Below are 24,725 nucleotides of genomic sequence, written 5' to 3'. Positions count from 1 at the left end.
CTGTATACCTGCTTGTAAATCTTTTGAAGGATCACGATTGCTGTTCTTTTTGTTTTGACCATGTCTAGTCTTATGGCGAAGTTGGCAGGCGAAGTTGGCAGGCTTATTTGTAGATAATCCTTTTGATTGTTGTCCTTACCCCTTACTTTAATCTTTACCATCTTATTTTTCATGTTTTATCATAGCATAGCTTTATTTTATGAGATGAATCATTGACAGCAGCATGATTTTTTCAATAAGTAAAAAGTTAACATTAGTGAAATTTAAATGTTTAGATAGAGTTGATGATTGTCACAGGGCATAATTGACTGTTTCTACTAAGCAAAACCAAACAGAAAATCCATTATTCAGCGGGAAAGTTAGATCATTTTAACAGATGCCGCATTAAATAAAGTGCGTCCTCCAATATTATTTTTATAATCCCGGTGCCATAAATCTCACCCACAACGTTCATTTATATATGGGAACACCAAATGTCAGCAGCTTTATTTTTGTGTTGCGGCCCCTTTAAGACGCAGGCTGCTGGTCATTCGTTACCAGGGCAACAAAAAAAGACAAAACTCTTCGGTCGTCTGTTGCGGCAGCAGTGTGGGAGTATCCAAACTCACAGAAAGGTTTGACTATCACTTTGACAAATCCCAACATATACCGTGTTAGACTTTTTAAGAAGAGAATGTAATTTCAAGGCACCAAATGCCTAAACGAAAACTAACCTGCTTCTCGACCGACATGAGCTGTCTGAACAGTAAGGAACGCGACGTCTAGCAACAAGCAGGGGTGCAGGGTCGCATGTGGGTTGCCAGATAAAATACGAAGCTGCTGTAAATTATCATTGAACTGAATGCAGTGGCACTGACGGGACCCGCTTCACTGCTTCACCCGCTGCTTCCAACCTTTCAAGACCTGATTTGCGGATATCCAGAGCCTGCTGGTGTGTTTCAGGAGCAGGTAGTTAGTATGCTGAGAATTTCTGCATGAGCAGATGAATCAACCTGTTAAAAATGAGCAAAACGTATCAATCAGCAAATGTCTCAGAGGTGGAAGAACATATCTCACTAAAGTATGAAATCAAGAAGAGACTTGGAAAAGGGGTGAGTTATTTTTTTAAATGAGATGGATACTGAATTAAATCGATCAGTGTATAAAATTAATAATCATTTAAAAAACTCCCTAATGTACTGTTATTCTAAATTCTGAAGAAACAAAAGTTTCTTAAGTTGTCAACACTTTCACTTCCATTTCAGCCTGCAGGCATTTCAAGTATTGCAACCATTGTTTTGACTCATATTTTTCTTCCTGCACATCAGTGTTTATCACATTTTTAAGACTTTGTATTTTAGATTAAGAGAAATCCTCCAGACTTTAAGTCCTCTATGAATACCAGTGTTGTAAGCAACGGCTTTATTTACTTTGGCAGGACAAACTCTTTGCAAATCAGCTGATGTGTGAGGACACTTGTTCCCTTTAGAGTCCAACCCCTTTTGTTTTTCTCTCCACTGGTACGGTTGCCACAGGACTAAAAACAGCCCGGTTTCTTTCCATAGTCCTTCCCTGGAGACTTAGAAATTGCTGCTCAACTCTAAAAGACCAGGTGGTAAATGCCACGTAGACACGTCATTTTGGCTAACTACACATGTCCAAGGATGGCTGTGACTCATGTTACACAGCTGTTCAACCAGTTTATAGTTGGCTGGTGGCATAGTAGTTACCTATGCATTGATGCATCAGAGACTTGAACAATAGTGATAAGCACTGTGCCAATTGGATGCTGAGAGTAAAGAGCGTAAAGAGTAAAGTTTTATAGCAGGAGTATAATTGTTTCTAGTTGTTCTGGATATGCCTTGTTTTTGTTTTAAAACTCTGTTCTTCTGGAGCCTGGGTCTAACAAACACTGAGAATCCCCCACCCGGGCTGTGTGAATCTGATCCACTGCCTGCGATGACAGTGCTAGTCCCTGAGTCATTACAGTAGTGGTGTACTCTGATGCCCTGCCTCACTGTTACGCTTGAGTTCACTGCCTACATCAGCACCCTCACTTCACCATAGTCAGAGCAACAGTTACTTTTGAAGATACAAAGGTAATGTCCTTAGTGTGTTGATTAGAAGTGCAGTTTACATTTTATAATGGAAAAATACACATAGATGGTGTTTTGAAAGGCTCATACCAATATTTTTACTCTCACGGTCTTTATATTTTTTAGGCCAGCATTCCTAATGAAGTAGAAATAAAACAGCTTTTCAGTTATCATCTAGTGAACCTCTTGGGCATACAAATTAATTAAGAAGATGTGATATGTTACAGTTAAGTGGTTAAGTAATCAAAATTTAAGATTAGTACAATTATAGTACAGTTATATATTTTAACAAGTTTATATCCTGCAGTTAAAGTTTTTTCAAAGCTGAAAGCTCACAAGTACAAAAGGTGAACTGATGTAGAGCTACCTGCATTTTCTGACTCAGGCTTATGGCATCGTATGGAAGGCAGTCGACAGACAGACAGGTGAGATTGTAGCTGTGAAGAAGATCTTTGACGCCTTCAGAAACAGGACAGATGCTCAGGTGTGTACTGGCTCATCTACAGTAAGTGATGTCATCATTGTAAATTGTTAACTTAGCAAATCTGCAGGCACTCCATTTTCATTGTTTGCAAATGTGTGCCAATTCAAAGTGATCATTTTAGTCATTTTAAGAGGCCTAAAGAGGTCAATTTACCCTGTCTGCAATACGTTAATAAGTTAATGAAGTGTGCTGCAGTCCCACAGATGTAGGTTGTGACCCTATAATGACACTCAGACTGGGGATCACTAACCTTGCCACCCTGTATAACTTGCCTCCGTCACCTGTTTGAATAGAAAGATGACTTTGGCTAATGATTACATTGGAGGCTTATGTGTGCTTAGTTTATGGCTGCATGTTGTTTGTAGAGTTCAAATGCTGACTGTAATCTTTTTCTCCTTTGCAGCGCACATTCAGAGAAATCATGTTTCTCCAGGTAACAATTCTAACTGTGTTTGACTGAAATTTCAATTATTTGTCACAATGGAATTCTTTTAGATTAAGCCACAATCTCTACATTTGTTTCCATCATTGCTCTTTCTACACTGGCATAGCAGAATCTCTTTTTCCATGCCATGTTTTTTCATGGTGAAAAGGTTTCTAAACCGATTTTGCAGCAGGTCTGTTTACTGGGTGAGAGCACAGTAAACCCATCTGTACAGCGACAAAAGTCCAGAAGTTGAAGATGGAATAATGGAAAGTTGTAAAATACATATGAAAAATAATGCACGTTTGGAAGAGTATGCACTCAGTCTGCAGAAGAAATATGTTTTTTGGGGCTGTTGCTAAATATTCAAAGTGTATTAAATCAAAGATATCAAAGAACAAACAGAGACCTAATTGTCATTTACACAACGCGAACACCATGTCACTATGAGCAATCAAATATATTTTAACAAGGCTGGAAGCAACTCTGAGCAAACATAGGAGCGTCACTATAAACACGGAAGAGTCCAAGATAAATATAGGACACCGAAACACACTGGTGAAAACTTTAAGCATGTAGCTGCCTCCCTGTGCTTTATATCTGTGTCCTATATATTTCTGTTTCACTCTTTATCCACTGACCTACATACTGGTGACCTTCACTTGTGCTGCCCCCTAATCAGCTGTTGCCATTTTCCTCTGTAATTGCAGTGTTGTAGACATGGGGTTTTGTAGTGATTATTATATAACCTCTGTTGAAATGTACCATGTTGTTTACACAACCTTGACACAATGCCTTCCAGTTATTTAAAGGTCAAACTGGCAAGAGTGTGTTTTCTATGTGCAGATGTGGTTATTTACTGTTAAGAAATCTTTCTTTTGTGTGCAGGAGTTTGGTGATCATCCCAACATCGTCAAACTTCTAAATGTCATCCGAGCGCAAAATGACAAAGACATTTACCTCATCTTTGAATACATGGGTGAGTGTTAGACGCTGTCGTGGTGCTACATATGCAGTGCTGCTCCCAAACAAATAACCTGCCTGTATTACAACACATCCACATGGGCAAAGCTGCAGTGGTTCTTCGCAGTTTAATTCATCACTGAAAAGGGCCTGGTGACTGTGTGGAAGTGCTTCTGCTCCCCTTGGCTGCCTGCTTATCTTACTGCTGAGTCTACAGATTGTAAAACTGAACACAGCACAGACCTCCACTGTTTTCAATTTCAGGACACTCCTTAGTTGAACTTATTAAGCAACGATACAGGATTGTGTATTTACCAACTCAGTGGCAAAATCATGGTTTGCTGAGGATCTAATCATTGGTTGATATTACTGTAACAGATGTAGTATAATCATATAATTTTTGCTCTCTGCTTTATACCAGATACTGATCTGCATGCAGTGATAAAGAAAGGAACCTTACTTAAAGACATCCATAAACGTTATGTGATGTACCAGCTCTTGAAAGCCATCAAATACCTGCATTCAGGAAATGTTATCCACAGGGACCAAAAGGTATGCCAATGACTTCGTCAAGGGGAAAACTGCAGTAAAAGCATTGGACATATATGCTTTTATTTTGAGCCAACAACATTCAAAATCTGTAGCTGCATAATATGTAGGCTATACAAAACTTTAATGCATGCAATGCAAAAACTACTTTTTTGTTCATCGTTTTTCTCTTACTGAGCCACTACTTTTATAATTTCAGTTTTTTACAGACTGATCATGCTGGGAACCACACATTTTAATATCTCTCCAATCTGACCTTACAGATATAAAGATAGACAGATCATTGAAAATTGAACTATTATTGTCCTTGTGAATGATATTTCCCCTTTCTGCGTTCCCCACAGCCATCCAATGTGCTGTTGGACACTGACTGTATAGTCAAGCTGTGTGATTTCGGCTTGGCCAGATCACTCAACCAGATCCAAGAGGACAGTGGGAATCCTGCACTGACGGAGTATGTGGCGACACGGTGGTACAGAGCTCCTGAGATACTGCTGGGATCCACAAGGTATTAATATGTGGATACTGACAACAAATGTTGTCAGTATCCACATCTTTTGCTTGTGCTCGTTCAACAGCTGATACAACAATGATGGAGGACAGAGGATGGCAAACAAGAGACAAATTTCTTATTTGAAAAATTACACGGATATTTTGAGTGTACCAAACAGTAAAAGTACATTTCATCTAAAGGTATACTAAAGGTGTAGACATGTGGAGCCTCGGCTGTATCCTGGGAGAGATGCTGCTGGGAAAAGCCCTGTTCCCTGGGACATCCACCATCAACCAAATAGAGAAGATCATGAGTGCCATACCACACCCTAGCCCAGAAGGTGACTAAAAACTCAAAATCATTTAATCCCTTGACACTATTCATCATTATGAATAAATTAAATCCAATTTCATTTTCAGATATTTTGGCAATCAAGTCTGAATATGGATCATCTGTCATTCAGCGAATGTTACTAAAGTAAGAAAACCTTTTGTATGTAGAACCTGCTTTTCACTCAGTCAACTTATGGTACATGGATTACTATACAAGGAAATACAGAACATGTACAGTTCATGCTTGGCTCAATCTTGTCACCACCAGCACAAAAGGACATTAGAGACTGCTGACAACAAATTTCCTCTTCTCCACTGGGAAGACTATTGTAACCTACAGGTGGTTTCAGGGATCATTACAGACAGGGAGTAGGAACAGTCATTATTACAGAGATGCAATGGTGCAGCAGTGACAAAGCAAAATCACAAACTAAGCAATGGCAGCTTATGGACACGGTGTTGTTAAAAAGGGTGCACTGGATATGCAAAAAAATGATGATCAGTCAGCAAAGCGAGTCAAATTGTCTACTTGAACTTATGGCTGATATTTGCACAAACCAGCAGATTTATAACTAGCAAATAACCTGCGATTTATTTAGCTAGATACTTTGAATTACATCTACTGTCTTCCTCCTCCAGCTTTTTTATTTAAATCTCACTCCTTCTTTCACCAGGCCACAGGTGCCTTTGGAGGACCTCCTCCAGCTATCTGTGCCTCCTGATGCTCTGGATCTGCTGAAGGGTTTGCTAGTTTTCAACCCAGACAAGCGGCTGACTGCTGAGCAAGCCCTCCAACACCCATACGTAGCCAGGTATTCAGGAGCACGCATTTAGGGTGATTCATGGATTTGTAGCTGTGGTCTGGTTTTCTTCATGGCAAGATTATTGCATATATGTTTCTTTTTTTTTTTGGTCAGTTCAATTCTAGTCATTAATTTCTCCTGAATGTTAGATGGCGATCAGTACTTGTATATGTACCATTGTGTCACTGTTCGAAGAAAAACATTTATTTATAACTTAATAATATATAACTATAGCTTTTCTGCCCCTGCAGGTTCCATAATCCACTCAAAGAGCCTGCTCTTAACTATGATGTAGTGCTGCCAGTGGATGATGATGTTCAGTTATCTGTGGTTCAATACCGCAACAAACTTTATGAGGTACAGATTGACTCATAAATATTCAGGAGGCAACATTTCATTTTTACATATTTGACCATGCTAAATGGAAATGTACTGTCGTGCAACTAGTCAGCAGATCTTCCAGAAGTTGATCTAAACATACTGAAACACTCACTGTTCTTTACGTGTAGATGATACTGGAGAGGAGAACTAATCAAGGGATGCTAAGACTGATCCAGCAGAAGGACGGAGGTGGTGTCAGTAGCAGGGAGAAGCCAAGTCTGAAAGATAAAGCAGAGAAAGGCCCAGTGGCGGCAAATGGTGATGCTGATGATGATTGTGAGGGGAAACCACCACAAAGTAAAAGGACTGATGAGGCAAACCATGTGCCTTCACATACAGGCATCACCAAGCCTGGGCCTGTAAATGTATCCACCCCATCTGCTGTGGAGAAGACAAGTCCATTGGCTAACACTGGCTTGGGAAAAGTCACATATAACCCCATCACACATGCCCCAAGTATGTGAAACATGTTACATGCAGGACGGGTATCAAATCTTACTTTTTTGGTCTTGACTGAAATATGTTTGTTGCACAGAGAATCAAAAAGCTGAAGGTTCTAAAAGCTTGTGTGCATTGTCTGGTCCTATCTGTAATGTTGTTTATTTAATCTTTGTTCAGATGTTTCCTGATTTAAATCAAAATTTTGTCAGTCTTGTCTTCAAAATAATTTACCAAAACAAAGTATTGTTTTTCTATCAGTACAGAAACTCAAGTACTATATCAACATTTATATCAAAAAATGGATATAATACCCAGGCCTAGTTTCCCACATTCACAATAAAATCTAAACAGTACAGCTCCTTATAGATACTATAAATCTCTCAGCCATACAATATACATACATATATTTTTTTGGTAGCAAACATAAGCTCTTCTTTTCATCATTCAGATGGTCATGTTCGGAGTCCAGTCGGTCCTCCCCATTATCACTCTGCTGCAGCCTGCAGGAAATTACTAGGACAGACAAGTAATGGAAATACACCTACATCACCAACAGAGGTCACCAATGCTAATATAGTAAGCACCAGACCTCACCCCAATTTGTATTCAGTTTTATTTTCTCTGAATGAGAACTCATCTTGGTTTCTTTTGTCTTTAAACCCTTTCTGTTTACAGCCACTTGCATTCTTTCCCACTTATGTGGTTCTCTGGTTGACTTTGAACCTCCTTGTTTTTTGCTTCTAATCTAACTTAGTCCATGGACCAGATTCTTCAGCGTGGACGCTCAGCACCTGTGGCTCATCATCGCTCCTTCTCCATGACTGTAAACCAAACCCACAACAATCCATTAGTACGCAAGGATGAGCCATCCCTGTCCACTGGACTATATGTCACGTCTGCACACCTGGTCAGTCTACAGCACCTTAGGACATGTCAAGTGTGTCTAAGTGCCACGATGCAATTTCACTCTGTTCACATACATATTGGAATATTAATTTAAATATAGCATACATAAAAATATCTGGATATTTCGAAGCTCTGAGGCTTGACAAGAACTTTATTTTTCTTTACATGCAGAACCAACGCTCAAGTTCTCAGGTTCGTGAGGCTCGGCCCCCGCCTCGGTTCAGCAAGAAAGTATTTCAGAGTAACTGTAATGTGGCAGCTGCAGGTGACCCTCGAGCCAAACTAGGAAGCTATTCCCAGGCCTATGGTACCATCAACAAGACTGAACTGGACAATTTGCTTCGTAATCGACCATAAAACCAGTGACTGCTGTCATATCACTGGTTACACGGATTGGGTAGGGCATTTGTTTAAACATACAACAATGTTTAATTTGTCATAAGATGTTAACCACGTGACAAACTGAAAGAGATCTTGTAAACTGTATTGACTGTTAAAACACCTGTTGCATACTGTGTAGACTGTGTAGTCATACTGGATTTTAGAAAATCCAGTATGACTTCAAATTTAAAGTTTCTTCAACATGTCTTGCTTGACTGCTTTTCTCACAAGGCTGAATTACCCGCCAGTTGCCAGGTTCTGCAACCTACCAGCAGCCCTGAGAGCCCCATTTTCATTGAACATTATTTGGTTCATGGTGATTTGTTTAACGTAAAATTCTCTGAACATCATCAGCTGAAATGTTAAAATTCTAAATGTCCCTAAACACATTTGTGATTTCATCAAGTATCACAAATGGGGTTAGTAGTGGCTCACAGTTCATTTTTAACAGAGTTAAACTGGATTTTTATATTGATTGGCAAAGCTAATAGTCTATAAGTAAATAAAGCCAGTAGGCTTCTGATGTACATAGCATTTCTTTAAAATATGCAAATACATGTTTTAAGTGATTATATATGCAATGAGGAGATATTTTTCATGTGAATACAGTAGCAATAACACTACTTGTTCTTCTAATGTGTACAGAATGGCAAAGGTTTTTCTTGTTTATAATGTTTAACAGACACAGATGCCTGTGGCAGCAAACCACCATAAGTTTAATAATAAACAGATGCGAAAGCACTGAGAATGCTTACTTATGCAAAAGTACTAATATTACAATGTAAAAACCTGATGACTTCAAAACTTCATGTTGTACTTATATCTTCTGTGGACACAGTTCAGTGGTCACAAGATAAGTCTGAGGGGTTGAGGGATGATTAGGAAAGAAGAAAACACAAAGTTTTGCTACACCAAAATGTATAAATTTTTCAAACTTTTCCCCATATTTGTTTTTACGTGAAATAATAATATATAATATGATAATACATTTTTTCCTCTTTTGGCATTACCAATTTAAATAAAACCATTTTGAGAAGTCTAGAGGGAAAAACGATTCCTTAGTGGAACTCCTTATGTGTCATAGACATCTAACATGACAAGGGGCCCCAAGTAGTAAGTAATCCTAAACAATGCACTGAATTTGATAAGCTTAGCATGTGTACATTTTTTAATCAGAAAAGTAACCAGTAATTATAGTCACAAACATGTAATGGAATTAGAAGTACAATATTTCCTTCCAAATGTTTGAAGTATAATAAAAACAGTAGCCTAAGTGGCTTTACTCAAGCAAAATAGTCTACAAGAACCTCAAACTTATACCGTGCATTGTGCAACAGACAGTAGTCTGCAGCTCACTACTGTAAATGTTCTGCATCCTGCCGAATTCTCCTTTGCAGCACTTTCACCGTAAAGCGTTATGGAAAACTACGCGTCGTTACGGCAGGAGCGCGGACGCACTCGAGTCATTGTGTGTAACAACCGGTGATCCCCACACGTCACGTGACCGCGCCGTGTGTCGTCAACGGCTGTTGACCAGTTTAGCTCAGACCACCTGGAGGAGGAGGAGGGACGGTTTCATTCGGTAGCTACTCTCTCGCACACACACATTAAAGGTAAGCCTGTTTACCTTTACTAGACGTTACCTTTATAGCCTTACTCAGACTATGCACTACCCCTGTGTTTTGTTACTAGAAAGTATTATTTATTTATTTATTTTCTTCATTCTTTCTATCAAACATGCTAACGTTAGCTGTGCTGGTAGCGAGCAATGCTTGGTTAGCAACGGTCGCCCACTGTCAAAACGATAAATCACCAAAACATATGGCCTTAGCTAAGCTCTACGTATTTAGAAACGATATCTCACACAGAATTTTAATTTCGCTTCAAAAGGAGCGGACAGCTCAGCGCTATAAACATGGGGGCGCGGTGTGTGGTCATCGGTAACAAAAAAACCTTGTCACTAATGGAGTCATCAGAGAGCTGTTTTTGGATGCTTAGATCCTTTTTTTAATCCACATTCCTTTATACTGACGCTTTGATAGCTCCGGGGTTATATTTGTGAGTTTAACCATGACGGATGAGCGCAGTGTCGCATTTATCTGCGCTGGTGAGGCCTACATGGAGGTGGGCCCGCTGCAGGTGCACCATAAAAACGAGGCGCACTGTTTATATTGGATTCATGTTTCTGTTTTGGTTTTCAGTCGTGCATCATCTCTCATCTCTTAGTTGCTTTTCGAGGCTGTTTTAGGGGAGCCTAATTTACATTTCGATGTGTTTTCAGCCTTTATATATAGTTAATAGCTGCTGTGCTTTTCTGTAAATGATGGCCTTGCAGATATGAGCAACGTAAGATATATTTATAGACCTCAATGGATCAATTGGTTATTTAAGACACAGAGGAATAATCATAGTTATATTGATTATCAGTTGTTTTAGTGATTTGTATTTTTTTAAACCAATGTGCCTTCCAGACAGGATTTTACTATTTTCTCTCTTTTTATTGTAAACTTCATTTCTGCAATGATAAAATGAATATTGGCGATTGGACAAAATGTGATGTGACAACTCCCCCTTTAGAAAACAGTTACAGGCATTAATCATTATACTTTGACATTAAATCAAATTAAATTAAATTTGACATTGAAATCAAACAATTGATCAGTTAATCAGTCTAGATCAATTCATCTTTAAATGCTTGGTAGATATTTCACTATTACTTGATACAGTTAATCGTGATTGTATCCATGTCTGTTTCACATTATCTTCAAAGAAGATGTATTTCATTTTTCCTAAAATGATTTATAATGTTGATATAACCATGACTCAGCTGGTACTTGGTCTTGTCAGAGAGTTAGAAATGGGTGGTGGGCAATGTGAAAAACAAAAAAATGTCATTACACGATATGTAGTTATATGTTAATACAGGACTGATTCTATCAAATGATTATTTAATTTTCAAATACTTTCATAATCTGAAAATCATTTAAAATGAAATACGTCAGTAAAGTCTATAATGGTCAATACAGATATTACTGGGCTAGATACCATGGTGTAGACTTTACTGAATACACTGTTAATCAAAAACAGTTCTTTGCTCCTCTTAGTCTAGATCCTATATTGCCCTTTTCAACTTTCCCATAAATGTTTTTATTTGAAGGTCAACTGTTTAATCAGTTTACATTCTTCACTTACAGTCTGGCTTCACTGTTTTGACTGACACTAAAGGAATATACCTGAGCCTGATAGTCATCAGCTCAAACAAGCAGCACCTCTGTTGCCCCTGACAGCTTGTTACCAGGATATGCATCATATCATCCAGAGCAGATTAGGTTGCTTCCAATATAATATTTTTAAGTTGATTGAGTCTTACATTAACTGGTTTGCATCTTCTTGGTATGTTGAGGGAGAGATTTTGAATGAACAATGTCTCAATAAACTAGGCCATTTCTTCTGGATATTCATTTAATGGAACAACAAGGTGAGGAGAATTCTAATAAGTGAGGTTAATTAGCGGATGTTTCATCATCTGACTGTAAAATGGACTTGAACTAATTATAGGATTACTGAATCTTTATTGCAGCCATGAATGTAACTTCCTCATCCTGAAACATTTTTGAATAAAAGTCTCTCTCTCTCTCTCTCTTTGATACAGTCAGCACAAGAAAATGCATGATGATCTTGTTATAACATTATGACGTTATTCACAATCTATGTTTTATTGGAAAGCTATTTTATTTTGAAGAGAAATTAAGATGTTGCTTGCTGTGACAGCAGTATGTTGTCGTACTAGGCTAACCTACCCAAAGTGCAGCCATCTGTTACAAGGAGAGGTGTCTGCAGGGTTGACATAGCCAGAACTGCTGATGACATGGCGTGTCAGGATGACAGTATTGTGCCAGACTGCTGCATTGGCTGACAAACAGGGACTGGCATCAACAAAGTATAGGACATTATCTGCCAGGTGGTCCAAGTGAGGATTTCATAATAGGACTGAAAATTTCATAGTGCAGCTTTGAGTTTGGTTAAAGTTCAGCTGGTTTTGTGGTTATTGCAGTGGGTGTGTAACAACCATGTGAAACTTGCTCCCGACAGATTGCAAAACTGTATTGCTTTTAACGAGTCATTCACCATGTGACTGTGAAACAGCATTTTTTTTTTTTTGTGATGATGACTCACTGAAGTCCTAGATATTTGCATGTCTAAAAGTGGTATGCTTATTCTTTAGGATGACATGCTGACCTCTGTATAGGCCCCACTGTTTTGTGTGGCTGTTCCTGTTTTGTTACTGTTTCCTGGTGTTGCTCAGGCATGCACATAGTATGTTGTATATGGGTTTGTCAAGGTATTGTTCTAGCCTAATTGCGTTAACGCGGTTGTCTGGCTATCCCACTGAAACTCTGTCTTCAACCTAATTCCCCTAGTGATAGCTATCAGCAGAAGCCAGGGAGAGTGGCACTGCCTTTATCCACAGCGTTAGGGCGCCTCTGCTAAGAGGATTTGAAATCTCCCACGTAATACTTGTAAAGCTGTACAAACAATTACTCAAACCAACTCCTTGCTCTCAAAAAAGAAACTGTAGAAATGAAACTGTTGTGGTTGCTGAATTGACCTTGCACACTTATGAGATGAGGTGCTGGTCGAGGGCACTAATATTTAATGGCCTATACTGAAGTGCCTTCATATTATTCCTTCATATTATTCTTTTAAAGACTTTTATTTGTATATATGGGTTTTAAACTAAACTATTAAACATTGTTTGCATATTTTGACAATATAAAATCAACAGCTTTTACAGTGATTACATCTACATGAATGAGTGTCTTCAGACAAATGGAAAAATATATCTGTTGTCAAAATACTTGAGACGCCTGTCTGCACTGACGTAGCTGTTTCAGAAGTTGCTGTTCCATTATCTTGACTGTGTGGTGTGTTACCTTGGATTATACTACTGTAGGTAGTCCATCATCTACAGATAGAAATCTTTAAACAGACTGCTGCTCTAATTATATAAAGGAAATGTAAATGTGAAGTCAATTCTGTGAAACATGACATACACAATTATCTTAAATTTTTGCTATAATCTGGATGTGTTAATATGAATTAGGACTGAGAATTGTTTATTGACTCAGAAATATCATCTTGCTACCATCTTGTCCATTTTATGAGTTTCATTACTGATGACTCCTGTAATTGAGCAACCTGCAATTATAGGTATATATGTGTTATATGTAAGTATTTATATAGTCACAGATGTAGTGCAGTTTTTTTCTCACGTCTCTATGGTAATTTTATGTCCTATTATGCGTGACACAAGCAAACAAAGCTTTGCTTGTGTTTCAGTCGTGGAGGAGGGTGTTGTCTTTCGTTCGTTACAGTGTTGTAGGCAAATCAGTATTGACTGCAGTCAAGTGACTAACAAATGGATTTTTCAACTAATTCAGCAAAACTGAATCATGGATCCCTCTTACACAACCGTTGTTGTCTGGAAAGTCAGGAGGGATTTGGCTCCTCAGATAATGATTGTAATCTGTTATGATCTTAATGGAGACTGTCAGTATGAAGCAGAGCCAGCAGCAGCCATGTCTGTCTGCAGTTGGCACTGTCCTAGTGATGGAAAGACCAGGGATCATGAGGACACATGCTGAAGTCTGGATGTGTTTGCCAGTGAGAAATAGAGCAGTGTTGCATAACGCTCAGTGTTAATTCAGTGTGGCCTAGAAATGGGAGGAGAATAGGGAGCGATTAGAGGAAACAGAGAAACTTGGTTTTTTTGGGGTTTTTTTTTTTTTTTTTTTACTCTATTTGTTGCTTAATGGATATTTGTTCTTCTGTGTATTTTTTAAGTGGTGTATGTGTGTGTTTGTGTAAAAGCATAAGGACAGTGTGTGTTTGCCTTTGTCTCTGTGTGTTAGGTTAAAAAGCATAGGCCTATGCATCACTGTAAAGTCAATCTGGTGCCAACTCGAGCTCTTCATTTGAAGTCAGCAATTAGGGGAATGGCTTTGGGCACAATTCCTGCTTAGAAGTACTCCTCTGGGGACTGGAAGGCTTTATATGAAACCTGTACAGCACATTTGAAAACATCAATCAACTTTGTAAATCTGACCTCACTCTTAAGAGAGATTTGTGCTCTGGTGTGCGGCTGTGTCATGCATGTAGCTGCCTCATGATATATGGATATAAATGGCACAGAAAACTGTTGACCAGGGACGTGCAGAGGCCTGGGCAGGGGAGGAACACTGCAGTACTGGCCAGTATTTCAGATCTCTTCCCTGAAGCAAATCAGATTAAATATATATTTGTTACCAAGGCACCACCTGCATTCATGGTAACACTGTAAGCATCACTGTGCACCATCCATCCTGACTTTAAATTTTCTGCTGGGGAAGTCCATATAGCCTCCTTAACAAATTTTTGTTGGTATTTTACTTGTGTAAGTTTCTACTGACATCATGCAGTCAATACTGACATAATGATAACAAGAATCCACAGTTCTTAGTGAAGTAGCAATCCTACAGACCTCTCACTGAGAAGGTTTCAGAAAGATAAAATAATTGCAAAATCACAACTTTTACAAAACTCACCAACAGCTCAGTGGTTGACTCATTTCTGGTATCACATTACCCCAGCACCCTCGCTTTTCCCACCTGGCTGAAACAATCAGTTTGTCATTGCTAATCGTTATCAGCTTGGTTGATAATTGAACTGCTTGAGTCACTTTCTAAGGATAAAGTTCAGACAGTCCCTAGTTCCTGTTTTTTCTATTGTCAGGATTTGTAGCTTTTTGGTTTTATGTGACAATAAACAAAAACATTTGGGTTTTATATTCATTATTGTTAAAATAATCAGCAGCTTAATTGATAATAAAAAATAATAGGCCTAATGTTTTAAAATAATGTTTACCACAGTTCTTTCTGTGGACTGTGGTTGTTGTCAGTGATACATTTAGAGTAGCTCACTTCCTAAATCTGCAGTATTGTAGACAGGACTTACCCTAGCAGCCATGGCCGAAGATGTGTGTTTTCAGATGTGCTTTGATAATTGGCCATAATGCTCCCTCCCCCAGCCCAGAGCAGTGTGACGCCAGTGTCTTATCTGGTGTTTAGAGTGTTTCGAACCTGTGACCTATTTCACTCCTTTGATCACTTGCTGCTGCCCACTGCTTTCAGTTAAATATCAAAAACATTACATTACATTACATGTAACTGTTTACATGTATCACATGTTAAAATAGTTTGATCACCATGTGATAAAACTAAAATAAAATGCAAACTTATTTTCAAATAATTCCCACAGTTATTTGTAGCTTTATATTTATGTATTTTTAATATTTTCTTAGTGTATTCTGGGGCTCTGATTACACTGTATACCTTGTCAAATATTGCATTTTGCTGCAGAAATTGCATTGTTGTTATTAGGAATTCTACTTCTTTCCCATGAATATACTCAGAGCTGACTTCTTACAGTACTTCTTTTGTCCCCCTCTTACACACACTGCACTCATACTCATGTATCTTAAACACGTCTTAAGACTATAGTTAATAATTAACCATCATATATAGTCAAATCAAAATATGATTTTCTTTGTATTGCTAATATTTGTTTTATTTCCTTATTTAACAAACAAACAAACAACCAGAGTACTGTTACTCATTATTCTTGACTGCATTTTATGTAGCGCCTTTCTACATTAACAGACTAAGCCCTTTACAGTTTTCCTTAAGTTTGTTTCCAGTTCACTCATTCAGTGTTTGATGAAGGAGCTGGTGACTGAACCAGTCAATTTAGTTTTTATCTGGTTTGAAAATAAAATAAGGCATGTTTTAGCGGAGTCAAAAGAGAATAGAGGTAAAATTGCATTAAATTATAACTGGAATTTGCTTGGAAATAGAAGAGGCAGTGCTCTGCTCCATCCCTCTGTCCTCTCTTCCTACTACATTGTTGGATTGTCTGTCACATTTTTAATCAGGCAGATGCAGTGCTTGTGTCTTTGCCAGTTTGGCCTTAATGTTGTACTGTCATTACTTTTTCTCTTTTTCATTCTCAGGCTTTTCAGATGCAATAAAAGACATTAAAATTGTCCTTCTCCCCTTATTATAGATTGTTCGTGCAGCAGAGTGAGCCTTTCCCCCCACACCATGTCCCAAGACAAAAGTGGATACCCCATTATGGGTGAGTCCAACCCACTTCATAACAACATCTATGGACCCCCTCAGCCAGGTTTTGGGATGCCACCCCCCAACTACAGCCAGGCCCCAGGTGGACCATACCCACCAGCTGCTGGGTATGGGCAGCCAGGCTTCCCACAATCCGCACCAGGCTTCCCCCAGGCAGCACCGGGCTTTGCCCCTGGTCCCTACCCTCAGATGCCTTACCCTCAAATGCCCTACCCACAGGGACCTTATCCTCAGGGGCCTTATCAGCAAGGACCCGCACAGCCAGGCTTTCCTGGAGACGCAAGTGGTAAGTAATTAAAGTGGAGATTTAAGGCATTTATGACACATTATCTTGGCCTTTTTTCTGGTTCACGTTGTTCTTTGTGTCCCACATGCAGTAAAGTGTAACATGGTCCAATACTGGGGCTTTAGCACTCGTCGTCATTTCAGTCTGATTACGCTTAAGTTTCAGTTTCACATAGGACTGGTGTGATCAGCTAAAGTTTAATATTTAATATTAGAGCTACTTCAGTTTTCCATGTCGAAGTTAATAGTACGAACAGAATTTTCTCTGTAAATGTATTTACACATTAAACAAATTCAAATGCTGGAAGGACAATGTAAGATCTTCTTATCCAGATCAACAAGAAAACACATTGTTGCCTCCATTTTAAATCAGACTTTAAATCAGCCAGTTATGGAGATAATACATTCACGGTGTTGAAAACACCACAGACATGCATTCATTTGTTTTGCCTGTTTTTCCACTTTTAACAAACTGCTAATCATCACCCTGCTGCTGTTGTTCACCAGCGCCTGCTGGCAGCCCTGGTTACCATGCTGATGGGCCTCCCTCTTACTACGACAATGAGGAGTTCACCAACTCTGGCTTTGAAGACAAGACCATCCGACAAGCTTTCATCAGAAAAGTAAGTCTTAAACGTGGTAACAAAGCAAATATACCATAAATATAACTCGTATTTATATGCAGTGCCAGCCACCACAACATATATTTCTTGCCTTCTTCTTCACTACCAGGTCTTCATGGTTCTCACAGTGCAGCTGTTGGTCACTTTCTCCTTTGTTGCTGTCTTCACCTTTGTCGATGATGCCAAGTACTTTGTGCGACGTAATCCATGGACATACTATGTGTCATATGCAGTCTTCTTTGTGGCTCTGATTGTCCTCAGCTGCTGTGGTGACTTCCGCCGCAAACACCCCTGGAACTTGGTTGCACTAGTAAGAACATTAAATTATAGAATAGTATGGATTTACCCATTGTAAAACTCTTCAGGCTAACCTCCTTTCCATTAGCTTGACTAAGTCAGTGGTGTCTTTTATTCAGCTTTTTTGCTGTCTCTATGGAAAAAAACAGTTGGTTTTTCTGTCAAAGGTTCTCATACAAACTAGATCTAGTTGAGTTTATGCTATTTGTTAAGAGAGTTTTGAGACTGTCACCTTATTTTGAAATGTAATACATGTCATGAGTGATTTTAATTTGGTTGTGTATTTTCTGTGCAGTCTATCCTGACCTTGAGCCTCTCCTACATGGTGAGCATGATCGCCAGCTTTTACAGCACGGAGACTGTCATCATAGCTGTGGGTATCACTGCAGTGGTCTGCTTCACTGTCGTCATCTTCTCACTGCAGGTCAGCACACACCAGCGGCTGTATGAATAGATAAAGTCAAATGTTTTTGTGTAAACAGATAAAACATTCTATGTTATTGAGTTAAGAAAGCAAAAGTGAGTATTTCATCTTATTAGTTTTCCATAGAAATGTGCTTAACCCAGTCAATCTCACATAGTTTCCACTGCAGCCACACTCTTGCACTGGAACGTGTGTCCTAGCATTAAAGCCTCTTTTTAAGTTCATTTAAACTCAAAAGTTTGGAGACACTTTCTCATTCAGTTATGTAAGACAGTGTGTCCAAACTTGCATTACCAGTTTGACTGGTAGCATAAAATACAGAATATTCAAACCACTTACTTTGAGTGTCTTATGAATTATCAACACTGTATTACAATGAACATTTCCCCAAATACCGTAGAAGGATGTCTCTCATGTTTTATAGATTTAAAGAGCTCATATTTACCAAGATCTTGCTTTTCTTAGTCTTTTGTTTGTTTGTTTGTTTTTTCTCACAACAGAGCAAGTATGACTTTACTTCATGTCGCGGCGTGCTCTTTGTGTGCCTGATCGTGCTGTTGCTCTTCTCAATTCTGTGCATCTTTATCCGCCACAAGATTCTGCACATCGTCTATGCCTCACTGGGGGCCCTGCTCTTCACTTGTGTAAGTGTCACACACTCATATTGTGTTGGTAAAGCTGTCTTCTAAATGTATTAAATTCAGGGACTTTTTCTGCAAATTTTAAAATGTAGTCTGACATTGATGATTATTACCTGAGCAAGGGTGGTTTGTTTTGTCAAAGCTCAAACGCAGTTCTCCAGTTGGTTAATTTGATAGATCTGAGGTAATTGAATATAGTTACCAGACTGTCATCATCCCTGGCTCACACTCTGGTCACTCTCCATTGTCTTCATTCCGGGCCCAGAAAAAAAAAACTTAGTGACAACAGTTTTCCGAAGTATAATATTCTGCTCAATAAGCACTAATTACATTTACAGAATTGTGAAAGTAACGCTCAAAATTGGTAGGAAAAAGATTCACGCTTACCAAGAGCAAAGTGGGACATTAACTTTGTTAATAAGATATGTATTTGTGCATCATGAAAGTCAAACTCAGCCAAAACATTCTATCAAGTGTAAAATAAGTGCTTTATACCAGCAAAAAGAGGGAGATAACTCTATCAAAGGTAGAATTCACTTAGCTCAACAAAGGAGAAGATGTGATAGGAGCCATTGGCTGAATAAAGAACCAGTCTTGAAGGTCAAATTATTTGTGATATAGCCATGCTGATTGTGTCTTTGTTTACAATAGTATATGGATGTATTTGGTCAATGTTCCCATAACAATAGTGATTGCTGATCACTGAATAGTCATTTTCTATTCCAAATTGGATAAATCTATTGAAATGTTTAATGCCTTTCTTGTTTCATGTCTGTAGTTTTTGGCTGTTGACACTCAACTTCTCCTGGGCAACAAGAAGCTGGCCCTAAGTCCAGAAGAGTACGTTTTTGCTGCACTCAACCTCTACACTGACATCATCAACATCTTCCTTTACCTCCTGGCTATTGTGGGACGCTCCCGTGAATGAGACTGCATCATAGAGAGAAAAGCAAGAAGACAGAGAATGCCTCCCTTTATTGTGAAATGTTGCTAACATGCCCGTTTCTCTAACTTCTTTCTCTTCACATTTTTTCCCATAATTCTTTGTTTCCTCTCTAAACACACACAGTTCTATTTTTTTAACAGGGAATCGGGCTGTGGAGGAAAGGCAGCCTGTCATAAAATGCGAGAGAGACTATTTATTAAGTACAGATCTTGTTGTAGATGACAGAATATAATAATTTGTCTTTTCCTTGATTTTGACCACTCTGCTTGTTCTTATTGTCCTTTGCTTTTGCTGACAGTAATGTCTACATTACAGAGCCCCTCAGCTTCCAGTTTGGCTTGGCATATACAGTATAAAACCATGTTATCCTGTGGATACTTGGCACTCAGCCTTGCCTGGCTGCAGAGATTAAACAGAAGAATAGCGAGGAAGGTATCCATAGTGCTCAATAGCGATGCAAACCAGCTTTGCCTGAAGAGAAGTTATTAGTGCTAGGAATACACTCCTACTTCAATCTATCCATTTCCCCAAACTTATCTCTCCCTTTTCAATCTGCTGGTGTAAAAATATCTGCATGGCAACACTGGAAACACAACTAAAGATGTGTTATGATTCTTTGGAACTACCAGAGGAATGGCTTGCTTGTCTTAGTTGTAAATAATTAAGTGTATTACTGTATATGATGCCAATACCCCCTCTGCCTCTGAAAGGCATGCTGGAGTGAGTCATATGGATGTATTGCTTTTTGGAAAAATGTGCTCTGACAGAACTTTACTTACCCAGTACAGTAACTAAAATCTTTTAATGGCCTAAGAATGAAGATCAGCATTGGATGAATATGATAAACACAAATTAATATTTAGATACTATGATCCAAAGCTGATGTTCCCTTAACTTCTACCATTTTTTTCTTACTGTCTCTAACAGTTCCCGATCCTTGAGCTATTACAGTGAAGTAATAATTTTGTGCTGTATTTTTGTTCTTACAATTAATGTGAAATATTGAAGTACTGAAATTTCTGACCCCTTCTGTACACAGCTGATCCACGTTTCCTAACTAATATGAAGTAGATGGACGGTGGTCTCGAAGGAAATGGTCTGATGAGCTGATTTATTTATTGATTTTGATGTAGATAAGATGATTACTTTGAAGTTACTATAAGCTGGTGATGACAAAAACAAACTTGGACTGAAACTTACAAATACTGTTACTTAAGTTGACTGTGAAACCACAACATTCCAGTTATACTCTTACTCAACAAAATAAAACAAGCAAAAGCAATGAATATGTACTGAAAGCCAAAATACTCATGAATGAATATATTTAAGATTTTTTTTTTTTTTTTTTTAAATTCTGTAACTTCTGTTGTGATTTTTTTCACCTTGCATGACCCACTTGCATGTGCTGATAATGCACACTGTATGGGTGTTGCTGTTTAAGAGACAGTGTTGTTTGGCAGCCCTGTTAGTTTTTTTTTTTTTTAACTCTTGTGTTTATATCTAACCAACGTGTAAGTGTATATAGAGCTCTTTAGTGGTTTGATGTGTATAAATTAAGTAGGTTTGGGGCTTTGTAGGTCTGTTTGCATTGTATATTTGCATTAAATCAAAGTGGAACCGTATTCCCCTACACTGCTGTTCAGTTTTCATTAAAAACTGGATAACAACACAAACGTGTTGAACGTGCTCATTTAACCTACATGTATCTGAAGGTGGCACACCGGATGAAAAGTATAACATCCCAAGACACTGTGAATTTGTTGTTTTTTTTAATTAAAAATAATGATACATTACTGATCTTTAATTGATATTACTAAATCCTGACCATACAGTCTATAGTAACATTATCTATGTGATATAATGACTAAATATTAATATGTGGTGCACGCGCACCTGTAATATGGCGCCACACATCGCATACTGTCCTCGTGCGCGCCTGGCTTCGGTTAGGACTCGGGGGCAGAAGTGATTTTTATGGTTTAAGAAGAGACCTGTGGGTGGTTAAATATGGGCACATCGGCAGGTTAGACGGAGTAAATTTAATAAGTCACTTAAAAAAAACAGGCTAGATAACAGCAGAAATTTAAGCTAACGTTGGCTTAGTCACTGCTAACTTTGAAATTGGTAAGAGACTTGTAGCTTGTAGTTCATGGATAAATGTTCTGTGTATTCGTGTGTAGCCTGGCAAATATTACTTATAGTTGCTGTTCTACTGAGGTTTCATTTGGAAGAGTCGATTTTAACGATATACATTAGCATCATCTTTGGCTAGCTTAGCTAAAAACAAAGCTAACCTTAGCTATTCGCAACACTTAGTTAAGTGGAGTTTTTAGTTGGCTAGTCTTAGCACAAGTGTGTTTTTTTAACCTGTTTTCTTACTTTGTTTATGTCTGAGAAAAAAGCTGCATAGTTTAGTTACCTTTAACCTACATAGTTTTTCACCATGTGGTAAACTGAGGCAGCTTGAGAATGCAGATTTAGTTTGGTGATACCTTTAGCTAACACTTGCTCATAGACATCAAGTTAAAGGATAGAAAGTTAAGACCACATTTAATTCATGAATATTTCTTTTCTTTGCTTAACAGATTTCAACATGGAAGAATTGCTTAATGTTACAACACTGAAAGGAGGTAAAGTAGTCACAATTTGTACAATGTACAAATTGACAATATTATTGTATTGTCGACATATAAATGTTGCTAATAGCTGAGGTTAGCTTTGTTTTTAACCTAAGCTAGCCAAAGATTATGTCAATGTATATATCGCTAGTTAAAATCGACTCTTCCAAATGAAACCTCCATAGAACAGCAACTATAAGTAATATTTGCCAGGCTACACACGAATACAGAGAATATTTATCCATGAACTACAAGCTACAAGTGTCTGATTATTTGTACAATTGACACCAACCTTTTACACCTGAGTCGAGGCTGATGTATTTTGACGTCCTGCTGCTGACAGGTGAAGAAACGCAGGAGCCCAAATTTGAACAGCTGATGATCATGTTAAGGAGGCTGCAACAAGGTAGTGTGTGACACTTGGCTCTATCACGTTTTAGCCTGACAGTAGAAGTGACAGTGATTATAAAATTCCATATACACATTTGTATTAGAGGAATGTGGAAAAATGCAGTCCTCTTTATATCCAATACCAAAACAGGAGATCATTATTTTTTTTAATTCATACACCTCTACACAAAATTTATTTTCTTATCTAAAACAACATGAGAAACATTTACACTAATACGTAACGACTCGTGATATTTTGCAGTTTTGCTGTAAAGTATTTAATCTGGGATTTCAGTTTGAACGCTGTTTTTTATATGTGTATACGTACGTTTCCATTTAAATAAAATCTTAGCTCTACATGACTTTTTACACAGAGCTGGAGTAGAAGTATAAAGTAGTGTAAAATCGAAATACACAAGTCCAAGTATGTCAGATTGTACTTAAGTACAGTACTTGGGCAATGGTCCTTAATTACTGCTCTACCCCAATATATCTGTGTGATAATTTCATTTTTACCTGTTTAATCCAGACATACAATTCAAACAGGAGAAGTTACTGTCACGTCCTTCCGTCTTCGTGTGGTGTTGGGTTACGGCCCTCGGTGTAGTTAATGCATTATTTATTTGTGTCCGAATTGTTGAATTTATATCACTCTTCCACCATTTTTGTACAAGTCAACATGAATTCACCTGGTAAGTTCAGTTTACTTTTGCGAGCTGTCACATAAATGTCACGACACTTTGGTCTTTGTGACGCTAACGTATACTTCCGCTTCCGCTGGTAAGTCACGTTGCGTTTTTGTTTCTTTTAATTACTTGTTAAACAGTTAAAATCCGTCAAGTGAACGAACCACTGTGTTTCATTTTGAATGAACTGCTCGTATACTGAGAAAACGCTTCAACGCGGAGGTTTTAATTTGAGAAAAAAGCTTTACGAATGTGCGCCAATGGGAAGGCTGGTTCTGCTGACGATATGTAAATGAACACGCATTTCTGTGACATTTACACTGAGAAAAATATCATACAGAACAAAAACCATTGTGAAATAACAAACTGAGAATCCCACTTAACCCCAGATACACTTAAATGCATTTCACAAATACACTTCGAACACGACCCCGGGATTGTGAACCGTGAGTGAGATAGCTGTACCTGCGGATCATAAGAGTTGTCATGCAGTCAGTTAGTCATTATCAGTAAGGTACATCCTTACCTGTTACTCCTCCAATGGAGTATCAGAACGTGATGAATGGAGATTAATGAGATATGATTAATGTCTCCGTCTTGCAGGGAACAGCAACACCCTGCAAGATCCATTCTGATTAACTTGTGAAAAGTAAAGTTGATAAGATGTCTGTTGAGCACCCAGGGAGTTCTTGTTTGAACAGCCCTTACATGTCAGTGCTGTACAATTGTAGCTGTGTATCAGAGTTTCTGAATGTGTTCCTTACAATCACAGCAGTTGTGTTTCAGTTACACTGTGTTTCATTTAAGGTAAAAGAGCCATTGAAGCAGAAATTAAGGAAATCCAATCAGGCAGCGAGTCTGTGGAGAAAGAGCTGACAACTTGTAAGACACAAAATGAGCTCTAATAATTTTGATTAAAATACTGTATACTTTTTATATCTGGTTTATGTACTTATTAAAAGTAGATTGTTATAGTATTTGCGATTCCTTTAGGGAACAACTGATCCATGTGTTATTTACAAATTTGTTTATATTCAGTATTGTATATTGTATTTTATTACTGGGCATATTTGTGGTTTACAGTGCAATCTGAAGCTTATCAACTAGAAGGAATCCTTAAAGAAAAAGAAGGTACACTCCTGCTGGTAGCAAAACTATATTTTTATTGTTAATTATGGTTCAACACGTTTGAACGCGTATATTTTTATGCCACAATTTGGTCGACTTTAACAAATTTGTCATTTTTTTGTAAATACATAGACAATGAGCATAGTTACTCTGCTGTTTTCTTCAGAGTTGTGCAGGAAACTTCAGTTCCAGTGTGCAGAGTCTGAGCAGGACTCTGTGAGGTGAGTGCCACACTTACTGAATAAAAAAGGTTATTGAATGTCTTCAGATATAGGGTA

The 24,725-nt window shown here is 38.2% G+C and overlaps 2 protein-coding genes and 1 non-coding gene across 3 annotated transcripts; all 3 read left to right on the top strand.

Annotated features, from left to right (window-relative positions):
* The first annotated feature begins 568 nt into the window (after positions 1-568).
* Positions 569-9,113, top strand: mapk15 (mitogen-activated protein kinase 15). Its single transcript, XM_026299541.1, has 14 exons — positions 569-1,091; positions 2,461-2,559; positions 2,963-2,992; positions 3,872-3,962; positions 4,368-4,498; positions 4,840-5,003; positions 5,189-5,328; positions 5,408-5,465; positions 5,995-6,132; positions 6,375-6,480; positions 6,633-6,960; positions 7,394-7,521; positions 7,700-7,852; positions 8,023-9,113. The coding sequence occupies exons 1-14, from the start codon at positions 1,002-1,004 to the stop codon at positions 8,206-8,208; spliced, it is 1,842 nt and encodes a 613-aa protein (XP_026155326.1). The 5' UTR covers positions 569-1,001; the 3' UTR covers positions 8,209-9,113.
* A 607-nt stretch (positions 9,114-9,720) lies between these two features.
* Positions 9,721-21,247, top strand: grinaa (glutamate receptor, ionotropic, N-methyl D-aspartate-associated protein 1a (glutamate binding)). The gene is made up of 7 exons (XM_026300437.1): positions 9,721-9,845; positions 16,333-16,695; positions 17,202-17,317; positions 17,427-17,627; positions 17,910-18,038; positions 18,539-18,682; positions 19,458-21,247. The coding sequence occupies exons 2-7, from the start codon at positions 16,371-16,373 to the stop codon at positions 19,605-19,607; spliced, it is 1,065 nt and encodes a 354-aa protein (XP_026156222.1). The 5' UTR covers positions 9,721-9,845; positions 16,333-16,370; the 3' UTR covers positions 19,608-21,247.
* A 2,575-nt stretch (positions 21,248-23,822) lies between these two features.
* Positions 23,823-23,955, top strand: LOC113127014 (U8 small nucleolar RNA). Its single transcript, XR_003295356.1, has one exon. It is a non-coding gene; the product is annotated as a U8 small nucleolar RNA (small nucleolar RNA).
* The last annotated feature ends 770 nt before the right edge of the window (positions 23,956-24,725 follow it).

The sequence above is a fragment of the Mastacembelus armatus genome, chromosome 11 (assembly GCF_900324485.2).
Source record: "Mastacembelus armatus chromosome 11, fMasArm1.2, whole genome shotgun sequence".
Lineage (NCBI taxonomy): Eukaryota > Metazoa > Chordata > Actinopteri > Synbranchiformes > Mastacembelidae > Mastacembelus > Mastacembelus armatus.
The sequence above is the reverse complement of the archived record's forward strand: the minus strand, read 5'-3'. Positions and strand labels throughout refer to the sequence as shown.

Bases quoted from the DNA above. Each gene is read 5' to 3' on its own strand.
- grinaa (XM_026300437.1), top strand. From the start codon at position 16,371: ATGTCCCAAGACAAAAGTGGATACCCCATTATGGGTGAGTCCAACCCA. The intron at 17,318-17,426 runs GTAAGTCTTAAA...CTTCACTACCAG, and splicing joins GACAAGCTTTCATCAGAAAA to GTCTTCATGGTTCTCACAGT. The intron at 17,628-17,909 runs GTAAGAACATTA...TTTTCTGTGCAG, and splicing joins CCTGGAACTTGGTTGCACTA to TCTATCCTGACCTTGAGCCT.
- mapk15 (XM_026299541.1), top strand. From the start codon at position 1,002: ATGAGCAAAACGTATCAATCAGCAAATGTCTCAGAGGTGGAAGAACAT. The intron at 3,963-4,367 runs GTGAGTGTTAGA...GCTTTATACCAG, and splicing joins CCTCATCTTTGAATACATGG to ATACTGATCTGCATGCAGTG. The intron at 4,499-4,839 runs GTATGCCAATGA...CGTTCCCCACAG, and splicing joins TTATCCACAGGGACCAAAAG to CCATCCAATGTGCTGTTGGA.